Here is a 20,385-nt window from a genome sequence, read left to right as displayed (position 1 = left end):
GCGCACAAAGTAAAGAAGTTCCTAATTAAATTCCGTACAGACTTCTTGGCGACAAGTTTTGACACTTTTTCCAATCTTTTTCGAACTGTTGAATGGTTTCGGCTGCCGAGACATGTTTCCTAAGATGTGCCTTCGTTAATGCCCAAAATTCCTCAATTTGTCGAAGTTGTGGGCAATTTGGTGGATTCATGTCTTTTGGGACGAAAGTGACATTTTTGGTAGTATACCATTCTACATTTTTGGTAGTATACCATTCTACCGTTGATTTCGAGTAGTGGCAAGAAGCAAGATCTGGCCAGAAGACAACAGGATCCTTGTGGCTTCGAATCATGGGTAGAAATCGTTTTTGTAAACATTCCTTGATGTATATTTCGCTGTTCATTGAAGCAGTGGTGATGAAGGGTTTCGAAATCTTACCGCAGCTACAAATTGCTTGCCAGACCATAGCTTTCTTACCATATTTTTCGACTTCAATCGATGTCTCGGACTGGTTTAACACTTGCCCTTCTCGCACCGTATAAAATTGTGGTCCCGGCAAGGATTTGTAATCGAGTTTCACGTAGGTTTCGTCGTCCATGATTATGCAGTTCAAATTTCCAGCAAGAATCGTATTGTACAGCTTTCGAACCCTCGGCCTGATCGATGCTTCTTGTTTCGGACTACGATTTGGTTGTTTCTGCTTCTTATAGGTTCGAACACTCAAACGTTCTTTAGCACGAAGAACATTTGACTTCGAAGTGTCCACTTTTTTGGCCACATCCCGAACTGAATCCTCCTTATTTTGTTCGAACGCCTTCAGTATACGTTTATCCAACTGAGGGTTAGCAGGACCTTTTTTTCGACCCGTTTTCGGTTTATCCTCAAAGGTGTTATTCGCACCGAACTTCCTGATTGCATTTCGCGTGGCCTTTTCACTTACTCCTTCCATTTTTGATGTCTTTCTCAGTGACAGTCCGCGTTCTGTGCACCATTTGTACACAATTTTTCGACGTTGTTCTGCTGAAAGTCCACGCATTTCGAATCAAACTAATGAAAACGAATAAACAACTGCACAAGTGGTTAGAGAAGAGTGTAAACAACAGGACGCAGTCATAAAAATTGACTGATTCTGAACCATTGCGAAATGGCAGCGGTTTTTGGTTGCGTCCATACTTTCTGGGACAGTCTTTATTTTACAACATTTCCTACCATTGTGGTTATGATCCGATTATATCTCGCATGATGAAACACGCGTACCATACTTAGCATGCATGAAGCAAGGTTGCTAGAGGAGTGGGCTTTTGCTGGGAACTTATTTTAAAACTATCATCATCATTTTATTAGATCCCTAGTGATCGAATCTGTTTTTCCCTTACTGTTATTTTAAAAAAGGTTTTTTTTGAGAATTTGAAAAAATAATTTTGAAAACAAGAGAAGTACACTTTTGCACTAATAAATTTATAAATCTACAATAAAGTACACGAAACGGCAGGGAAAGTGAAAAGTCAGAGTCAGAGAGGCAAAAACCTTAAATTTCGAGATATACAGGAAGCCAACCAACACAGATCGGGTCATACCAAATACTTCTAATCATTCCCACCAACACAAAATGGCAGCTTTCCACCATATGATTCACAGAATGCTGACCTTACCCCTTAAGAGAGATGCTGCAATAAAAGAGAAAAACTTTATTTTCGAAATTGGAAAGCTCAATGGATATCCGGAGCGTTCAAACATGCGCTACATGCCACACAGCTCGCGATTCTATGGCCATTTTGAGGGAAAACTTCGGAGAACAATTCATCTCAAGAAATGGACCGGTAAGTTGGCCACCAAGATCATGCGATTTGACGCCTTTAGACTATTTTTTGTGGGGCTACGTCAAGTCTAAAGTCTACAGAAATAAGCCAGTAACTATTCCAGCTTTGGAAGACAACATTTCCGAAGAAATTCGGGCTATTCCGGCCGAAATGCTCGAAAAAGTTGCCCAAAATTGGACTTTCCGAATGGACCACCTAAGACGCAGCCGCGGTCAACATTTAAATGAAATTATCTTCAAAAAGTAAATGTCATGTACCAATCTAACGTTTAAAATAAAGAACCGATGAGATTTTGCAAATTTTATGCGTTTTATTGTTTAAAAAAGTTCTCAAGCTCTTAAAAAATCACCCTTTACTTAACCCAACAACATAATTTTTTCTACAAGCTATCGGAAATATGATCAGGAATTTGTGATTAAATTTTCAACTGCGTGAAATAACCATAAATAACTGAAAAACAAAGTTTTCTAAAACTTTTGGAAATAATGAGGAAAATTCATCCCGCTTGCTTGCCCTTTTCGCACCCGGACGACGGTTTTGAAGTAGTCAAGCACATATCTGTTTCGATTATCTGCTGGACGAGTATAAAAGGTAAATTTTTATTGAAAATAGTTCATTTCTTGTAGTGCTTCAGACGGAACTAGATGTCGAGGTGAGGTTCTCCTACCAATAACAGTAAGAACAAACCAAGTACATATAAAGCGTGAAACGCTCAGGTCGCGCTCTCATTTGGACTTCGGTCATCAGGAGGAGTAGTCGGAAATTAAAGCGCAGACCTTTTTCGTGGTACAAAACTTCAAATACACAGGTCGAAGAGTCAGTTTCCCTTCAAATAAGATCGATTGCATCATCCTGCTACTGGTCGTTTGAATTGGAGCAAAATACAACGAAAAATTAGAACAGTATGCATAATCAGCCCTTCTAATAACTCCAAACGTTATCTAGAGAACTACGAAAATTGCTTTTTTGTAAATTGGAAATTAAAACCATCAGTGTAGTGCAAATATAGGATAATTTGATTAACTTTGTGCAATTTCCGTAGTGCAAAATTCGCAATAGTTTAATATCGTTTATATCCAAATAGTGTTTATTATCTTAGATAACTATATAATTTGGCTTTTTTGAATGCCAGAAATTATTCCAACGCTGTATACGGCCCATTTGTCAACCACTTGTAGTTTGTTGTAGAAATTCCTGCTGATTTTCTTTAAAAAATGCATAGCACTGACTCAGATTCGAACTCAACTCGTCACTCTCCATCACGAATGCCTTCATAAAAGGTTCTTTTCAGAATTACCATTTTTTTCAAAAAGTTTCGTAATACTTTATTGTATGTCAGAATGTTTAATATAACTAATCTGTACTTTAGTTTAGGTGTATCGTTTTAAATTCTAGTAGTGGAAAAGGGGAAAGCTGGCAGAATTCACACAATCCATCAACTAATTGATATTCGGAAGTATAAAGAAAGAATATCACTTTCATTCGTATTCACGACATCCAGTTATGTCTTTGACATGACACACCCGTACTTTTTGTTTTCAACTTCTATTGTATCTTTGTCAATTACTGATTTTTAATTCCAGTGGTCAGTGGTCCGAAACGGGAAATTAGCGAGACAAAAATATTTTCGCTATTAAATATTAGTTTTTTGCAGTTGGTGCTTTCATCAAAGTAGTTTGCAATCAACTGGCGCATCTTTTGATGTAAAAGATCGTTAGGGTGGTTCAAATTTGGAGTGAAATTGGGAATCTAACTTTTTCAATAGAATTTAAAAATATTGCAGTTCACAGTAAAGTTGTATTAAATTTCATTCTGAACCAGATTGCTGAAGAAGCCACTTTTCTAGTTCTTCATTTGATCGAGTTACATCAATTTTTCGGAGTAAAAGTAGGTTGGCTCTTATAATATACCATTTTTTTATTCCAAGTAACCATCATTTTGCTGAAAGTGACATGTTGCTACGGTGAGGCGTTAAAGAATTATTCGACTTTTTGGATTTTTTGTAAGATAATTTAAACACTAATTTGAATGAGTTAAAAAAATTACACCGTGTCAGATTTTATGACTTTTTAGAAAACGTAAAAGTTTCAATTATAACGATCTGGCATCTGAAGGATATTGATATTTGAAGGTTTACTAGTTTTTTTTTATGAAAAAACAATCATTACTTTTTTATGAAAAGTTAGTTAAGCAAAAACCAATTCAGACTCTTTAGTTTTCAGTCAAGCTCTCAGAGATTTCATAACTTTTTATGTTTAAGTCTCAAACTGTCCAAAATCTTATTTTTGGCAAGAACTCCTTCACATTACTTGCCTTCTAAATGACGAAAGATAGATACCTGAAAGACAAAGAAATACCTCTCAGTGTACATGACGATTACTTCTACCGGTACAAAGTAAGACAAGTCGCATTAAAACGTAGGGCCCACTTATCCCAGCGTGGATTGCAACCCATTAGTACTTGCACGTGAATAACCGTCATTAGAAATTGCCCCCAGCGTACCCTTGAACAAGCGGAAGCTGCCGCGATCTGCTGCTTTCTCCGGTTCGCTATTCCCCGGTACTGAACACAAGAAACAAGTAACAAAAAACATTCTGCCCGACACCGACTGACCCAAAAACCCAGTAATTCATTAAATGCTCTAAACGACCAAACGACCGGGTGTAGGAAACAAACACCAATTACCGGTCCGGTCCGGGGTCCGGTCATGTCGGAACGCTGGTAAGACACCCCAAGGTTTTCCTCGTGTGGACGAATCTGTCGAACACCGAAAGAAATAATGATAATAAAGAAGAAGAAAAAAAACTCACAGCGAGCGTGGTGGTGTTTTTTTGGCGGTCCGCGATCCGGCCGAGACATTAAAAGTGGTCATTTGATCGCACAGTCGCAGTTGGGATGAGTACTGATTGTTTGTTTTGCACTTCGTGCCAACGACAAAGCGATAAAAAAAAACATTTCCTTCATGCTTTCGTCAGCTTTTTCCTTCACAAATTGCCATCGTTCAGGTGCTCAAGTACTCAACTCCAGTGCGTTAATTTGTGGGAGGCTAAGTTTGGTCATCGTTTATCGCGCCGGTTCTGTATAATCAAGACCTATTGTCTAGATTCAGTTCATGGACTGGGACGAACTCATTAACTATACCATTGTACGTCAGTGATTAAATGCCATCGACGGGAAAATGTTGAGCAATGCTTGGCACTGATGGTGAACATGAAAAAAATCAAGATTGCTCAATCATTTGCTCAACGCAACGCCGATGATTAATTTATGAATCCTTCAATTGACTTCACCAAAGCAGCGAACAAATAAATGACCTCTCCAGGCTAATGACAATATTTATCGTAAATTTACATTTATCTCACACTCTTCTCCATTTCATCTCATCGCTTCTAGGTGATATGGAGATACTGACCTACTTCTTCGGTCCGGTTGGCATTCTGCTGTGCATTAATTTGCTCCTGTTTGCATCCACCGCCCGGCAGCTGACCTGCGGTCTTTGGAAGCGAGACGATGTCAAATCCACCACGGAACGGTAAGTATCGCATGTTTGGAGGCTGTGTTTTTTTAAATTTATTTCTATTTATATTTGATTGTTGATTGTTCGTCTGTAGTGTGAACCGTTTTCCTACCTTACCAAATTTGAACTGAAAGAATACTGATTTCGTTTCCTTTTGACACTGTTCGAATTTGAATCGTATTGCAATGTTGTCTAATTATTTCACTTGCATGATTCTATGGAGTAATAGATAATAAAACTGTATTTTTTTATCTAAATTTTTAATATCAGTCAATAATTTCTGCAATACTTAAAATTTCCCGTTTGCACTTGAATTGGTTTTCAAACACTTTCTTTAATATTTTGATTGCTCAGTGTTATTTATTAGCTAATTCGTTCATGAAAAGCAGATCATTGATTGCTTTTTTTTTCTTTCGTTTTCTCTGTTTCCATGTATGTTTCAACATATTGTTGATGTTTTGCCAAACCGAAATTTCCCGGATACAATTTGCTTTCTGTACGGTTTAAAGCAAAACCAAAAAATAGTGAGTGTACACTTAACTCAATAATTGTAAATAATAATTCACACAGTTTCTGTCACAACAATAGCATTAACCGTTTTCCATCCGGTATGCCTCGCTGCCGGACGTCAATGTAAATAAATGCAATCTGTCCATAATAACCAAAAAAAAAACTCCGTTCGTTCTATATTTGTAAAGAATTTCATTTCGCACATGGATGAGCGGAAAAAGTGAGTCGAATGATACGTGGATTGCATGATGAAAGAATGAAAGAATGAAAGAATGAAAGAATGAAAGAATGAAAGAATGAAAGAATGAAAGAATGAAAGAATGAAAGAATGAAAGAATGAAAGAATGAAAGAATGAAAGAATGAAAGAATGAAAGAATGAAAGAATGAAAGAATGAAAGAATGAAAGAATGAAAGAATAAAAGAATGAAAGAATGAAAGAATGAAAGAATGAAAGAATGAAAGAATGAAAGAATAAAAGAATGAAACAATGAAACAATGAAACAATGAAACAATGAAACAATGAAACAATGAAACAATGAAACAATGAAACAATGAAACAATGAAACAATGAAACAATGAAACAATGAAACAATGAAACAATGAAACAATGAAACAATGAAACAATGAAAGAATGAAAGAATGAAAGAATGAAAGAATGAAAGAATGAAAGAATGAAAGAATGAAAGAATGAAAGAATGAAAGAATGAAAGAATGAAAGAATGAAAGAATAAAAGAATAAAAGAATGAAACAATGAAACAATGAAACAATGAAACAATGAAACAATGAAACAATGAAACAATGAAACAATGAAACAATGAAACAATGAAACAATGAAACAATGAAACAATGAAACAATGAAACAATGAAACAATGAAACAATGAAACAATGAAACAATGAAACAATGAAACAATGAAGCAATGAAACAATGAAACAATGAAACAATGAAACAATGAAACAATGAAACAATGAAACAATGAAACAATGAAACAATGAAACAATGAAACAATGAAACAATGAAACAATGAAACAATGAAACAATGAAACAATGAAACAATGAAACAATGAAACAATGAAACAATGAAACAATGAAACAATGAAACAACGAAACAATGAAACAATGAAACAATGGAACAATGAAACAATGAAACAATGAAACAATGAAACAATGAAACAATGAAACAATGAAACAATGAAACAATGAAACAATGAAACAATGAAACAATAAAACAATGAAACAATGAAACAATGAAACAATGAAACAATGAAACAATGAAACAATGAAACAATGAAACAATGAAACAATGAAACAATGAAGCAATGAAACAATAAAAGAATGAAAGAATGAATGATGACAGTTGAAAGTGAACGCCGAATGATAAAATTAAAAAAAAATTATAAGTTCCAAAAAAAATTAGTAAAATGTTAAATGAAATGCCACAAAGTGAAGGATACGTTTCGAAGGAAGAGAAGATCGAGAAAAAAATCTTAAATAATGAGACTAAAACCAATATTTGAATGAATGACAGAAAAATTATTTGAATAAATAACGTTGAAAAAATAACAACGAAAAGATTATATATGACGAAAACTGAAATATAAACAAATAAACATCAGGCAAAGTAAAAAAGACACTTAAACATATTAAGTTTATAGTGGAAAACAACTTCAAAAGTTCCAAAAGTTAAAAAAGTTAAAATATAATATTTTTGCTAAGATTCTAAAGTTATGTCCAGCTAGAATTCGGAATTATTTATTTTGTTGCAGCGGTACGGAAAGTGACCTTTTACAGCGGTTTGTTTACTTAGGCGCCCATTTTCTGTGGTATGAATTTCACGGTGTTTCCCAAGGTGGTCCGTAATAAAAAACGCAAAAATGTTGAAAAACGCCAAATCTACCGTGTATGATATGCACAAATGTTTCAACGAGCGAAAAAGTGTCTCAAGGCAATCGTCATAGCACCCGGCGAACGACCAAAATTAGGTTAAAGCCGGGTATAAATAAACGATATAAAAAAAAATAATCGTCATAGTGAGACACATGACCGCAAGGTGTTGAAACCCGTTGCTGCTCGCAGTACCGAAGAATTCGTTTGCTAGCAGGATGTCGTTCTTATCGAGTCAGTAAGCAATCAAAGAGAACGTTGAAGCAATGTTTTGTCACCGAAACTCGAGCTCGGAAATTGTACCAGCAGGCTTTGACGAAATACCAAGGATGCCTGCTGATCGGTGATGAAACTTACGTCAAAATGGAATTCGGACAGCTACCGAAAAATTCTTTAAAAAAATCCACATGGCGACGGCACGAGGAGATGTTCCTGCGAACGTTAAGTTTGCTTTAATGGTAAAATTTGTCAAAAAAAACTGATGATTTGGCGAGGGATATGCAGCTGTGGAGCAAAGACCAAAGTGTTCGTCACGAATAAGACGGTGGATTCGAATCTGTACAGGGAAGAATGCCTTAAAAACCGCATACTACCTTGCATTAAATCCCATAAAGGTCCCATGACGTTTTGGACAGATTTGGCGAGTTGCCACTACAGCCCGGGAAGTCATACAGTGATACTTCGTCTAGAAAGTTGCAACGCAATTACGGCTCATCGAGAGATTTTGGCCTATAATGAAGCGGAAACTTATTAAAAGTGGAAAAACGGCTCGGGACGCGACTCAGATGACCAAAATGTGGAACAAACGTGTCAGAGAAATGATTTGTATTGATAGTTTTTCCTTAAAGTATGTTGTTTACTGTCCGACGTTTCGGCCTTTGGTGTAGGCCTTTTTCAAGGAAAATAAAGTCTATCGTTTATAGTCAAAATGTCGATGTCTGACGCTACGTTGTCTGGTCAATTAGCGTCAGACATCGACATCATCCCAGTCGAAATCAAGTATAACCTTTAACGGTAACTATTATTAAGTTATTATTTTCAAGTTTCAAAAAGTTTATCGTTTATAGTCAAAATGTCGATGTCTGACGCTACGTTGTCTGGTCAATTAGCGTCAGACATCGACATCATCCCAGTCGAAATCAAGTATAACCTTTAACGGTAACTATTATTAAGTTATTATTTTCAAGTTTCAAAAAGAGAGGTAAAGAGTTTTTACCCCCTAATTTATGCTAGGTGTAATATCAAAGAAGTGTTTTGCAAATAGCATTAACTTTACGTCTGTCTAGCGGTTTATGTTGAACCGTCAGGTCGGAGGTAGCAGTTCAACATAAACTGCTACGCACTGATGAGTCTAGGACGAAACGTAAAATCAAGTGAAATTGGTTATGTGCACCAAGCATAAATTAGGGGGTAAAAACTCTTTACCTCTCAAACTTACTACAAATTCTAAGTTTTATGTTTCAAATTCCAAACAGAATTTGTAAGTTTCAAATTCAAAGATATACGCCCACTGGTTCATCCTCCAAGTTCTAACTTCTATTTTTAAATTTCAAGTTCCAATTTGTCGTTCCAAGTTTTATGCTTTAGTTATCAAATTTCATGTTAAAAATATTAAGCTGCATGTTTCAAATTCTACATCTAACTTTGCAAATTGAGAGTTCCAAATTCCTAGTTTCATTTCGAATTCCAAACTCCCTTATTCAAGTTCATAGTTTTAGACTTCAGATTCTAAGATCTACGATTTGAGTTCAGAGTTTCAAATTTCAAGTTCCATACTTCAAACTCTAAGCTCGCCGTTCATTTTATCGAATTCGAATTTTCATTTTCAAATTTTCTCGTTTCATGGATCAAATTCATGCTCCAATATTAAAATTTTTATATCTTACCATTAAATTTTCATATTGGAACATGAATTTGTATGTTATAAGTTCAAAATGTTTTTGGTTTAGTTGCTAAAAAAGAAACATTATTTTGAACGACGGAACTTGCTCGGAAAACTCAAGCACTGGATGTTCAAATAAATCTGAAATTATCGGCAAATATGAGACGATGAATTAGCTAATATAAGTAATTGCCTATAGAACAAAAAGATGGAAATAATTTATCTTAGTTTTTTTTTATAACGTAAACAAGATTACGTTATGTTTGGTCACTGATTTGTTTTTTGTTTTGTTTTTTGCTCGAATTGTATTGAATGGTCCAAAATCCATTCATTCAGTTTTTCAAAAACTTACCATTTATTATGCATTTTGTTCACAACTTGAGTTTCATATTTTTTAATTTCATGATTAAACTTTCCAAATTCGGTTACCTGTTCTCTATTTCTATTTGTTTTGTTCCATTTTTTTTTTAAATATATAATTTTATGGGAAAATTTTATCTATACATTTTCTTACCAGTTTTATTGGTGTTTTTTGTCCAATAATTATACTTCTTTATAACTTTTCGTGTGTAACTTTTTGTTGGATTTTTGAAAGTTTCAAATACATTCAATTGATGTTTTTGAACGCATGTGTTTTATTTTGTTGTTTCCATTATTTTGGTAAATTTAAATTTTCTTGTAGCTATATTTCACAAAAACACATTACAGAACATACATTACTGGCTTACAAGCCAGTTGTCTTATGTTCGAGCCCCGATTTGGAAGGATTCTTAGTGTCAGTAGGGTCGGTAGCAGCATTTAACACTTCAGAACTCGTTGAACCCAGTCGTTTTTTGTGTTTTGCTTTTTGTTTCTTCTTTTAAAAAAAATTATTTCCGGGATTTTGAAGTGTTACCAGATGTAATTTAACTTCATTCCACCTTATCTTCGTAAATGTTCAGCCGTTGTCTTGTTTACAGTTTAACTCAAGAATGTTTATAAGCACGAAACTACTTTATCGGTACAAAAAATTAAATGTTTTCTTAAAATCAAACACAAAAAGTGAACTAACAGATTGTGAAGAAGAATACTTAATTGATATACGAAATAAAAAACTAAGAAAAACTATTAAATTTATGCAATCCAAGACAATCGTAAAATGCGTTAAAACTACAGTAATAAAATAAGTCAATAAAAGAATGAACATAGAATTATTTTGAAAATGACTAAGAAATGGAAATAATTAAAGCCTAAAACCGGGAAAAAACATGCGTCTATGTGAGCAATATAAAACTATTTCGATTTGTATTGGAAGTCAAATATTATGACTTTGTGACAAACTAAAAATTTCTAGTTGAATAAGAGAAATGCACGACCAACAAACATTATCCCACTCGCATGCTAAGCGAAAGTGTTGAATCTAGAATCAGTTGGATTCAAGTTGCACTTGCACTAAAATTTTTCACAAAATTAACACTGATATTGACTCCTCCACCTCCTCCTCCTCCACCTTTTCCACCACACTCCGCATGATGCTGTGCATGAGCTTTGCTACTAATGCTGTTCTGTTCTGTTGCGTTCTTTCTTTCTTTCTCGCTCTGTTTCTGTTTTTTTTATCATCCCGCAATTCCGTGTGTGTGAACCGCAACTCGCCACAACCCTGAATCCGAACCCGAAACAACAACACCAATCACAACAACAACAACAACAACTACAACCACTCGCATCGCACCTCAACTCTAGCCGCGGTCTGGTTTCTTCTCCCTCTTACAGCGCCGCCCTGGGCCGAGTCTGCATGAAGCTGGTGGTGGTGATGGGCGTCACCTGGGTCGCCGACGTGGCATCCTGGGTGTTTGGCGGCCCGGACTACATCTGGCTGGTGACGGATCTGATCAATGCACTGCAGGGAGTCTTCATCTTCATCGTCGTCGGCTGTCAACCGCAGGTGAGTTTTCCACAGCCTACTACTCAGGTGTCAACTATTGCTAAAACGATTTGTTCTCTTCAATGGCAAATTTCTTTACTGCAGTCGCAAACAGGGCAGATTCAGTTTCAGCTTCGTTTCGAGGGACGGCAAATGGCGAAGGTCAGCCTGCAGAAGCTGTACTATGCAATCAAGTAAAAATCGTTCAGTTCGTTAGAATAACAAGTTCGTAACAGCCATCGAAGCTGTTTTGCGAAATTTCATACACACGCGTTAAAATGCCACCGCACTACCAACTCGTCAGAATACTAATTTTCGTTATCATCTAGTAAAAACAGCTAGCAAATTACCGTGCGCAAGACTTATTCCCCAACTAGTGATGACAATTCTCCGCAAAATATGCCACCACTACAGGGCTGGGACTCGATTTACCGAAACGGTTCCTCGGGGACATATTATAATTAGCTCCACAAAGTGTGTTTGCTTTTATTTTCAACAGTGTGCTGAACTTTTTGCACATTTACCCGTTCTCCATTCCCGTTCGGGGAACGAGGCCATTATTGTACAAGCAGAACATCCTTATCGGTCCCAAAACATATGACCTAACTAGTGTGACAATTAATTTTCCGCAGCACTGATTTTTCTTCGGTGGTTCGGGACCATGAAATGAAACCAAAAAAAAACAAACAGTCTTTTTGCAGATTCATGGTTTCGCTTCAGTGCAGCTAGGGATCGTACTGTGAGCCGGTTGAAAGTTTTAGTCGGTATTTAGGCAGTGCAGTAATACTATGGTTCTCAAGTAACAATTTTTGTTACGCTAGCTTATTTGAGACTAGTTTGCAACCAGAAATTTGAGTGATTGTTACTAACATCTAACCACTTGCGTGACTCATAAAGCGCAGTTTCCGCTAGTTGCTAAGTCGGCTAAAAATAAGTTGTCGTTACGTTGTAATGCCATACTGAGATAACTTATCTTTCCTTAACTTGAAAATAACTTGTTTTCAAGTAAACTAGTTGAAATTTAGTCACCATCGACATAATAAACATTGAATGAATCCAGAATACTTTTCTATCATCAATAAAAAGGCAGAAGAGTACTTCAAATCACAAACTTGGTACAAGGTACAAATTTCACAACGATTTTAAAACTGTCGAGCGGAATTCAATTTTACTTAACTGTTTTGTTATGCGCTTTCAATCAAAATCTGTTTATAAAGATATAAAAAATGAACAACAAAATAACCCAATGTTCAGAATGCTCAAAATTATTCCAAGTATAGTGATTTCTCATCATTTTAACTTCTTATATCATGAGAATTATAATATTATCACAATCGATGTTCGATCCCTATATTATTTTCTTCGTGTTTATGACAGTGCATAGAACAAAAATGACTATTCTGCCTTTCACTATTTTCGGCAAAACGTAGTTTTGAAAAAAGTAATATCCTGGTTAGACAATAGAGCGATAGTGTTGTTATCATATTGAATATAAATAATTGTACTGCTCTACGGATACCCGTTGACCTTCATCCAGTGTTGGTGATTGCCGAAAATTTGACAGAAGCTGCTCGATATTTATCAACATTGTATACAACATTTTCAATCCGGTAGAAGATGCTACAAGAACTCGAGTCTCTCAATGCATGAACCGCGAGAGAATTTTGCTACATTTCTTCGCTCCACTACTCTCAGTATTCACGGCCCTTAAAAAAATTATAGTCTGATAATGATTGGTAAAAGCAAAGTCTTGGCATTACATTCCTTCTGTGGAGTTTGGCCTTTCTGTTTCAACAGACTTCGCAGCCGATTCTTAGTGTACAAAATCATTGCATGGCTAGTACTATGGATTCTACTGACACTAAGAATCCTTCCAGGTCGGGGCTCGAACATACGACAACTGGCTTGTAAGACCAATGATTGGTGCTGTGTGGAATTTACCAAGAGGGATTCGCAAGTTGACAATTATCGCAGAAAATCGGATCGATGATTCAACTTGATGATTCTCATACTAGGTTGCAATATTTAAAAACCCTTGTGTGGAGCATTCACAGACATTTTCATAGACACAACTTATACAAAGGTTTTATGCACATAGTTAGAATAAGCGGCAATAGTAAAATGATTCTAACGCAATTATAGAATCGGATCGCGAAATGAGAATAAACGACCGTTTGCTGCGTCAGACAGAATCCACACAGCAACGTGCTAACCTGTGATTCTCGGAAATGTCATCGAGAGAAATTAGCTTTCGCACTGGTGTCTATTCTATGTTAAATGAGCCATGCCGGGTTTTTGTTGTTGCGATGATATCCGTCTCTCTTTGATGGCACTGATTCAATCGTGTGATAATAGAGTGATTCGGAAGTCAGATTATATTCAATTTTCAATGCAATGGTTTCTGAATACTTGGAAAGCATTTTTTTGCAAATATAGCAAGGCTCGGGTTTTTGGCAATGTAATTGTTAGATTGTACCGTAATATCAAGGCATAATCGCTTAGCATTCTTCCAATTACAGATGCTCCAAACAGAATTTTCCTGCCTTCTCCTGTTTCTGTACAATAAATTGAAGAAAAAGGACCATTTTTTCTACCGTTTCATATAGCAATGAATTTTAGCAAATGATTTTACAGAGTCCTGTAGTAAAAAAAATACCACTTGTACGATCACCAGGAGCGCTTTAAATCAAAACAGTTTGTTCAGATAATAAATAAAGCTACATCGTATATCATGTCTAAACTATTGCTCTTTTTGATACTTGTTGGAAAGTTTTGTCATTTCAACTACTAACGAAACCAGACTATTATCAGCACTTGTTATAAACTTTTTACGGCTTGTTGAATGGGATCTGCCAAAACATCATCTCATGAAATGACGCCACTAGCTAATTGACGACAACGCTTCGGCTCTCGGAAAGTTTCAAACCAGATTTATGTCAGTAGGTGAAATCTACACACCAAAAAAATTTGAATTGTGCAGGTGACTTAATCCCTCATACGATGTAGTTCATGTAATGTAAGACCTAATTTGTCAAATGACGGAAAATTTCATATGGAATGACTTAATGTTAGATTAGCTTGAATTTTACTGGTTTCGACTGTTACTTGCATTCTGCTAGCAGGTGCGACTGTATGAATTTAAATGCACCTTTTACCAACCAAGCAGATGTTTGCTTCTGTGGCTCGGTCGATGAACAGACGTGCTTTGCGATCCAATGATACTCAGTTCAAGTCGCAGCGGTCGTTATCAGTATTCATTTTTTTTTTAATTTTAATGAGTGTCTTGTTATAGAATTTTAGACACAATATTAAATGTTCTTCCACGTAAATTTGCGTAAACTGCGACGCTCCATGTATGTGCATCTAATAAGATGAAAAACCACGGGGGTTTGTCGAAGTGAGTAAAGACTCCCATGATAAATCATTTTGGGATTCCCCTTTGTTCGTGACTATGGTTTGAATGGCTACTGGTTTCAACAGGATGGTGCAACATGCCATACAGCTTGACTTACAATGATGGAAAACGCCGCAGAAAGGGCACATTTAACACGCGAGATTATTTTCAAAAAATAGCCACACATGTTTCTCAGAGATGGCTGAACCGATTTTCACAAACTTAGATTCAAACGAAAGGTCTTGTGACCTCATAAAATTTTCAATTATTTCATTTGGATCCGATTTCCGGTCCCGGAATTACAAGGAAATATGTGCAAATTTATTAAAAAAATTCTTAATCGCTTTTCACAAACTAAGAAGTAAATAAAAGGTCTTAATATTCTTTAAAAAGTCCCCGGAAAGTTGATCCAGATCCAACTTTCGGTTCCGGTATTACAGTGCGATTAGTGAAAATTTTCAATTTCATGCGTATTTTTCACAAGCGATGGCGAAACGAGGTGCACATTTTATAAAACTTACTGCTAAATTCATCTAGGTGGCAGATCTTGTTAGTTAGTGAATATATAAAACTACTTTGGAATTACTAGCCCTGGTTTCCGCTTCCGAAAGCACCGATAATGGTGAAGATAATCTCCAAAAACGAAACTCACTTCGATTCCTCAGCAACGGTTAAACAGGTTTTCACGAATCATTCCATTTGCTAAAATTCATTGCAATATGAAACGGTAGAAAAATGGTCCTTTTTCTTCAATTTATTGTACAGAAACAGGAAAAGGCAGGAAAATTCTGTTTGGAGCATCTGTAATTGGAAGAATGCTTATGCGATTATGCCTTGATGTTACGGTACAATCGAACAATCGAACATTGCCAAAAAACCGAGCCCTGCTTTGCAAAAAAACATGCTTTCCAAGTATTCAGAAACCATTACATTGAAAATTGTATGTAATCTGACTTCCGAATCACTCTATTATGCTTCGTACAAAACTTCCGGTGCAAGAGTCACTTTCACAACAATATTGATATATCCTTTAATTGTAAACGGATTTCTTCTAGTGCTTATTGAATAGGTATCACTAATGTCGTTTTTCATTGAGAACACTCGTGGAGTGTTTTGCTCGATTCGTGCACTTTTCGTGCAGTCGGGCAATCAAAACAGGTGCACTGTGTTTCATTGATTTGCACCGCACGAAAAAATGCGGTGTTTCGTTTTCTTTTCCGAGCAGCATGCGTGCAAACCAAACTTTACAAAACCGTTTCATTGATCGGCTGTCAGGGCAAAACACTGGCACCGAGCGAGTGGAATCAATGAAAAAAGACATAAGTTTATCAGCGTGAAACGAGCTTTTTACGATTGAAGAGAAAATGTGTCCTGGGTTCTAGAAATTATGACGGAATGCTCTACGAAAATAAATTTTGAGCCTAAAACTATGCCTAGGTCTCTTATAATTTTACATTTTTCTACTGCTTGGCTTCCTAAATACAGTATTGGTGATTGCCGATAATTTGACAGGAAGTGGCTCGATATTTCTCTACATTGTATACAATATTTTCAATCTGGTAGATAATGCTACAAGAGTTCGCTGCCTTTCAATGCATGAACCGCGAGAGATTTTTTCTACATTTCTTCGCTCCATCTCATACTCTGAGTATTTCACGGCCCTTTCCAAATAGATACAGTTTTGCAATGATCGGTGCTGTATGGAATTTACCAAGGGAGAATCGCAAGTTGACAATTATCGCACAAAATCGAATCGATTTTCTGTTTTCAAGGAAAATTGTGGCAGATATTGTCGAAAAACTGAAAATTTTGACCTGAAATTCGTTTAACTCGAAAAGTACACACTAACATTTAATTCCTTTGTTCGGTAATATTTTTTACGAGATCTTTCGGTAATCTATAGAAATAACCGATATTTCGTTACATGGGTTTTATTTTACAACAATTATGCAAATTTTCACCGAACGATCAGTTTAACGTAAATTCTCATTACAGAATTCTGTATTAGATATACAATTGATACGGTACACCTGAATAGTCGCCGAATACGGTAAAAATCCTACTGTCCGTTTGGTAAAGTTATCTTCCAATAACCGAACTTCTGTGAAAACTGATTGTCATGAAACTAACTGTCAAACAGTACAGTTATTTAAATATTGAGTGAGTGTCTTTTTATTAACCAAACGAAAAAAATGTTGAAGGGTTCATCGAATGGATTGAGGTACAGGTGATAAAAGTTTTTAAGACATTAGAGTCACTAACAGCTTTTTGTTTACTTATAGGCAGAAAATAATTTTGTACCACTTGTTCACTTGCTGCCAACACAAATCGTTCAAGGGTAATTTTTGTTGAACTCGACGGATTGTGCAGTGTTTTGGAAGGCGCTCATAATTCCGGACAGTCGGAACATCTGACACTTTTTAAATTTCTCGTGGAATAAAACCATTTTCTCCATTCGTTTTTGTGAATATGTGTAGTTTTTTGAAATCCGATAATCCAGAATTTTAACCAAAGGAAATCAAACAAACAAAAATTACTGAACAATCTGTTAGATCCATTTGGTTTACAGTTTACGGTAGTTGTTTGACAGTTCAGCAATTACCGAACGATCGGTAATCAATTCAATTACCGAACGTTCAGCTGTTGAAAATTCGGTAAAAAATTACCGAATACTGCGAAATTTTCTAAGTGTGTAAACATCCGATCTCAAAAAAGCGTTAAAACCGCAGAGGAGACCTTTAATTTTCGACTAGTATGATTAAAATTGGTCCAGTCATTTCTGAAATCTTGACTTCTTTGTTAACAACACAAATACAGACACACACACGGACATTTGCTCCGTTCGTCGAGCTGATTTGACTGATATATGAGAATCAGCTCTCAGGGTGTCGGAAAAATTTTCCGAAGTCTGAGTTTGTCTATACCTATTTTTTATATTTATGAAAAAAGGTAAAACATTATGAAAACAATTTTTCATACATATTGAAGATTTACACACTTAAATTGGAGCAATCAGAGCTTAAAATTGTCACGCATTTTCAATGAAAGGATCTAATCCAACAGCCTCGTTATTTTACTGGCTCATTAGAAAATGGCTGCCTCCTTCATCTTTCATTGAAAAAAAAGAGAGTATGATTGCCAACGTCACTCGTTCCTCCGTGACAAGACTAAACCATACGAACGTTTGCAAGGAGAATCAGTAGAATTTCAATTCTCGTTCTTTCATCGATATTTTGAAAATCTATGACTATTTTGGCTATACAGAGCGTCTAAAATATGATAATTACAAGTATTTACACCCCAGAACCTCTTTGGAATCCAAAACTACTACAGATTCGAGCACATACAGGTAAAAATCATTGTGAAGCGTTTACTGCCACTATCGATTCTCAAAAATTTCGGTTGAATATCGACACTGCACAGTACACGATTATCATAGGAAACCGAAAATGACTGAATGAAAGGGCAAATTGGAAAAAAGAACACAATTTTGATACTACTGTTCCGCTTATGCCGTTGACTGAACATGGATCTCGTTCTCATAATTGGCAAGGGTGACATTCATTTCTCGTCAATTTCGTCTGTTTAGAGTCAACGATAATGACTTTGATTACCTCTGGATGCAACAGGTTTCATTTTATCGCACGTAACGACCGAAATTAGCTCTGCGTCTAATTCGTATTACTGTTTTTGAATTAGTTGATTTTAACAACAAAATTTCCAAAATAACTATAAAATTAGTTAAAATTGAGAATTTACTTTGCTGAAAAAAAACTCTTATTTTTAGAGAATGTGTTTAGTTCGCGAATATTCTGGACACAAACCAGCAATATTTCAATCCAACAGGAAATTCTCATTGAAAACTAATTTTATTATTAAAATCAGAAAATTTGTTTCTATTTATCTATCACCATCATTACTGAAGGACAGCACAAAGAAAACAAAAATGAAATTGGTTTTATTAACAAGTTTATTAGAAAAAACTCATGAGAAGTGTCAAAGTAAAACAATCCATCAAAAAGCTAAAAGGGACAGTCTTGTTGAAACTGCTTGCAAATTGTTTAGATGTTTTTCGCATGTGTTACGATATATCCATGTATAAATTTCTAAACAGAAACTAAACTGTTAGTGGAAAGTGTATTTATTGAGAATTTGTGCGCATTTGAAGCGACTGTGCGTAATAATGTTTTTACGCGGAACAGTGAAGTGAGTTTCGAATGTTGCACTCTAATTGTATACGTCAAATGAAGTTTTTTGTATCTTCCAACCTTCCGGGAGACGCCATCCGGTGTACTACTTGTATTAGGTTTTTGTTTTTTTTTTTCAGAAAATCAACTAATTTTTTCGCCAAAATGCGTTACAAAGCGAAGGCGCTTCAAAGAAGTGGCATTGCGCGAGTAAATTCAAAGCACTACATTTTCGAAAGTATTCGAAGCATGTCTGTGAAACTTTTGCGATTTTGCTCTTTGATGATATATATTAATATAGCAATCTTGAAAAAAAAATATCGATTTTTCGTAGAGTGCCTCCTTAATGTATGAAAGAAAACGCTTTTTCGAAGAACATTTGCTTGTACAGTTGGGTATGCATAGTTTTGCATGTCACGACAATCATTTTTTTTCTTTTGTCCGCAGCTGCAAATATCTTGCCAGATGGTGAGCTTTCTAGCGAATTGAAATTTACCATGGAGCTATCGTTCAACAAAATAAAGTCAAATGTTTTGCGTAATACAAAGTATCATTTGAACAACATTTCGATTTTTTTTCGTGGGAAAAAAATGATAAATAAATCAGTGAAGGAGTATTTTTGAGGGCGTTTGCTTAAAATCATGATTTGCGATGTCCACTGTATCTCAGCGAAGACTAATCAGAAGTCAACAAATCTAAGCAGCATAGTTATAGTAGATGTTTTTTTTTTTCTAAATCCCAACGTTTTTGCTTGATGTTTTTTTGAATTTTTGGTTACCAAAATGCCAGTTTGTAGCTGTAAAATCTCCCCAAAGTAACAAAAAACGAAAAGGAAAACGTTGAGGTCCGATATTTTACACGTAGAAAGCGTGTACAAAATTTGAAAATAATTTGTTAAGTAGTTTTTCGAATGACGATGGACACGGACTTTCAAAACCTGCTTTCGAGAAAAACGCGTTCAAGGTTTATTGTCTATAAAATCGAAAGAAACGATTTATTTTTCTGAGCAGAGTGTAGGGTGTAACATTTTTTTGAAATGTTTTGTCAAATTTTCAAGTCAATCGAAGCAGAACTCTTGGGCCTGTGCGCCGACCTCTTGCTTATTTGCAGTATGAAATAGGTAAAGCTAAATACCCATAACTTCCAGAGTTTTGTTCCGATAGGCTTGAAAATTTCACAAAATATTCTTGAAATGTTTTAAAATAAATGACTTTTCAAAACTGTTCACAGAAAAAATCCTCATTAGGCAAGCAATTTGTAAATGCGAACTGAAAAGTGAGAGTTGTGAGAGTATCAAATAAATTACTT

The 20,385-nt window shown here is 35.6% G+C and overlaps 1 protein-coding gene across 7 annotated transcripts in view; it reads left to right on the top strand.

Annotated features, from left to right (window-relative positions):
• LOC131431671 (probable G-protein coupled receptor Mth-like 1) overlaps positions 1–20,385 on the top strand; it is a 312,811-nt gene that overhangs the window by 289,959 nt on the left and 2,467 nt on the right. For 4 of the 7 annotated variants that reach the window (XM_058597516.1, XM_058597519.1, XM_058597517.1 and 1 more), the window contains exons 6-8: positions 5,193–5,331; positions 5,826–5,840; positions 11,316–11,517. In XM_058597516.1, the coding sequence (XP_058453499.1) occupies positions 5,193–5,331; positions 5,826–5,840; positions 11,316–11,517 (356 nt within the window). The remainder of the gene's footprint in view (positions 1–5,192; positions 5,332–5,825; positions 5,841–11,315; positions 11,518–20,385) is intronic. The other 3 variants (XM_058597522.1, XM_058597523.1, XM_058597521.1) reach the window with 3 other exon arrangements.

Source organism: Malaya genurostris, chromosome 2 (genome assembly GCF_030247185.1).
Source record: "Malaya genurostris strain Urasoe2022 chromosome 2, Malgen_1.1, whole genome shotgun sequence".
NCBI classification, from domain to species: domain Eukaryota; kingdom Metazoa; phylum Arthropoda; class Insecta; order Diptera; family Culicidae; genus Malaya; species Malaya genurostris.
The sequence above is the reverse complement of the archived record's forward strand: the minus strand, read 5'-3'. Positions and strand labels throughout refer to the sequence as shown.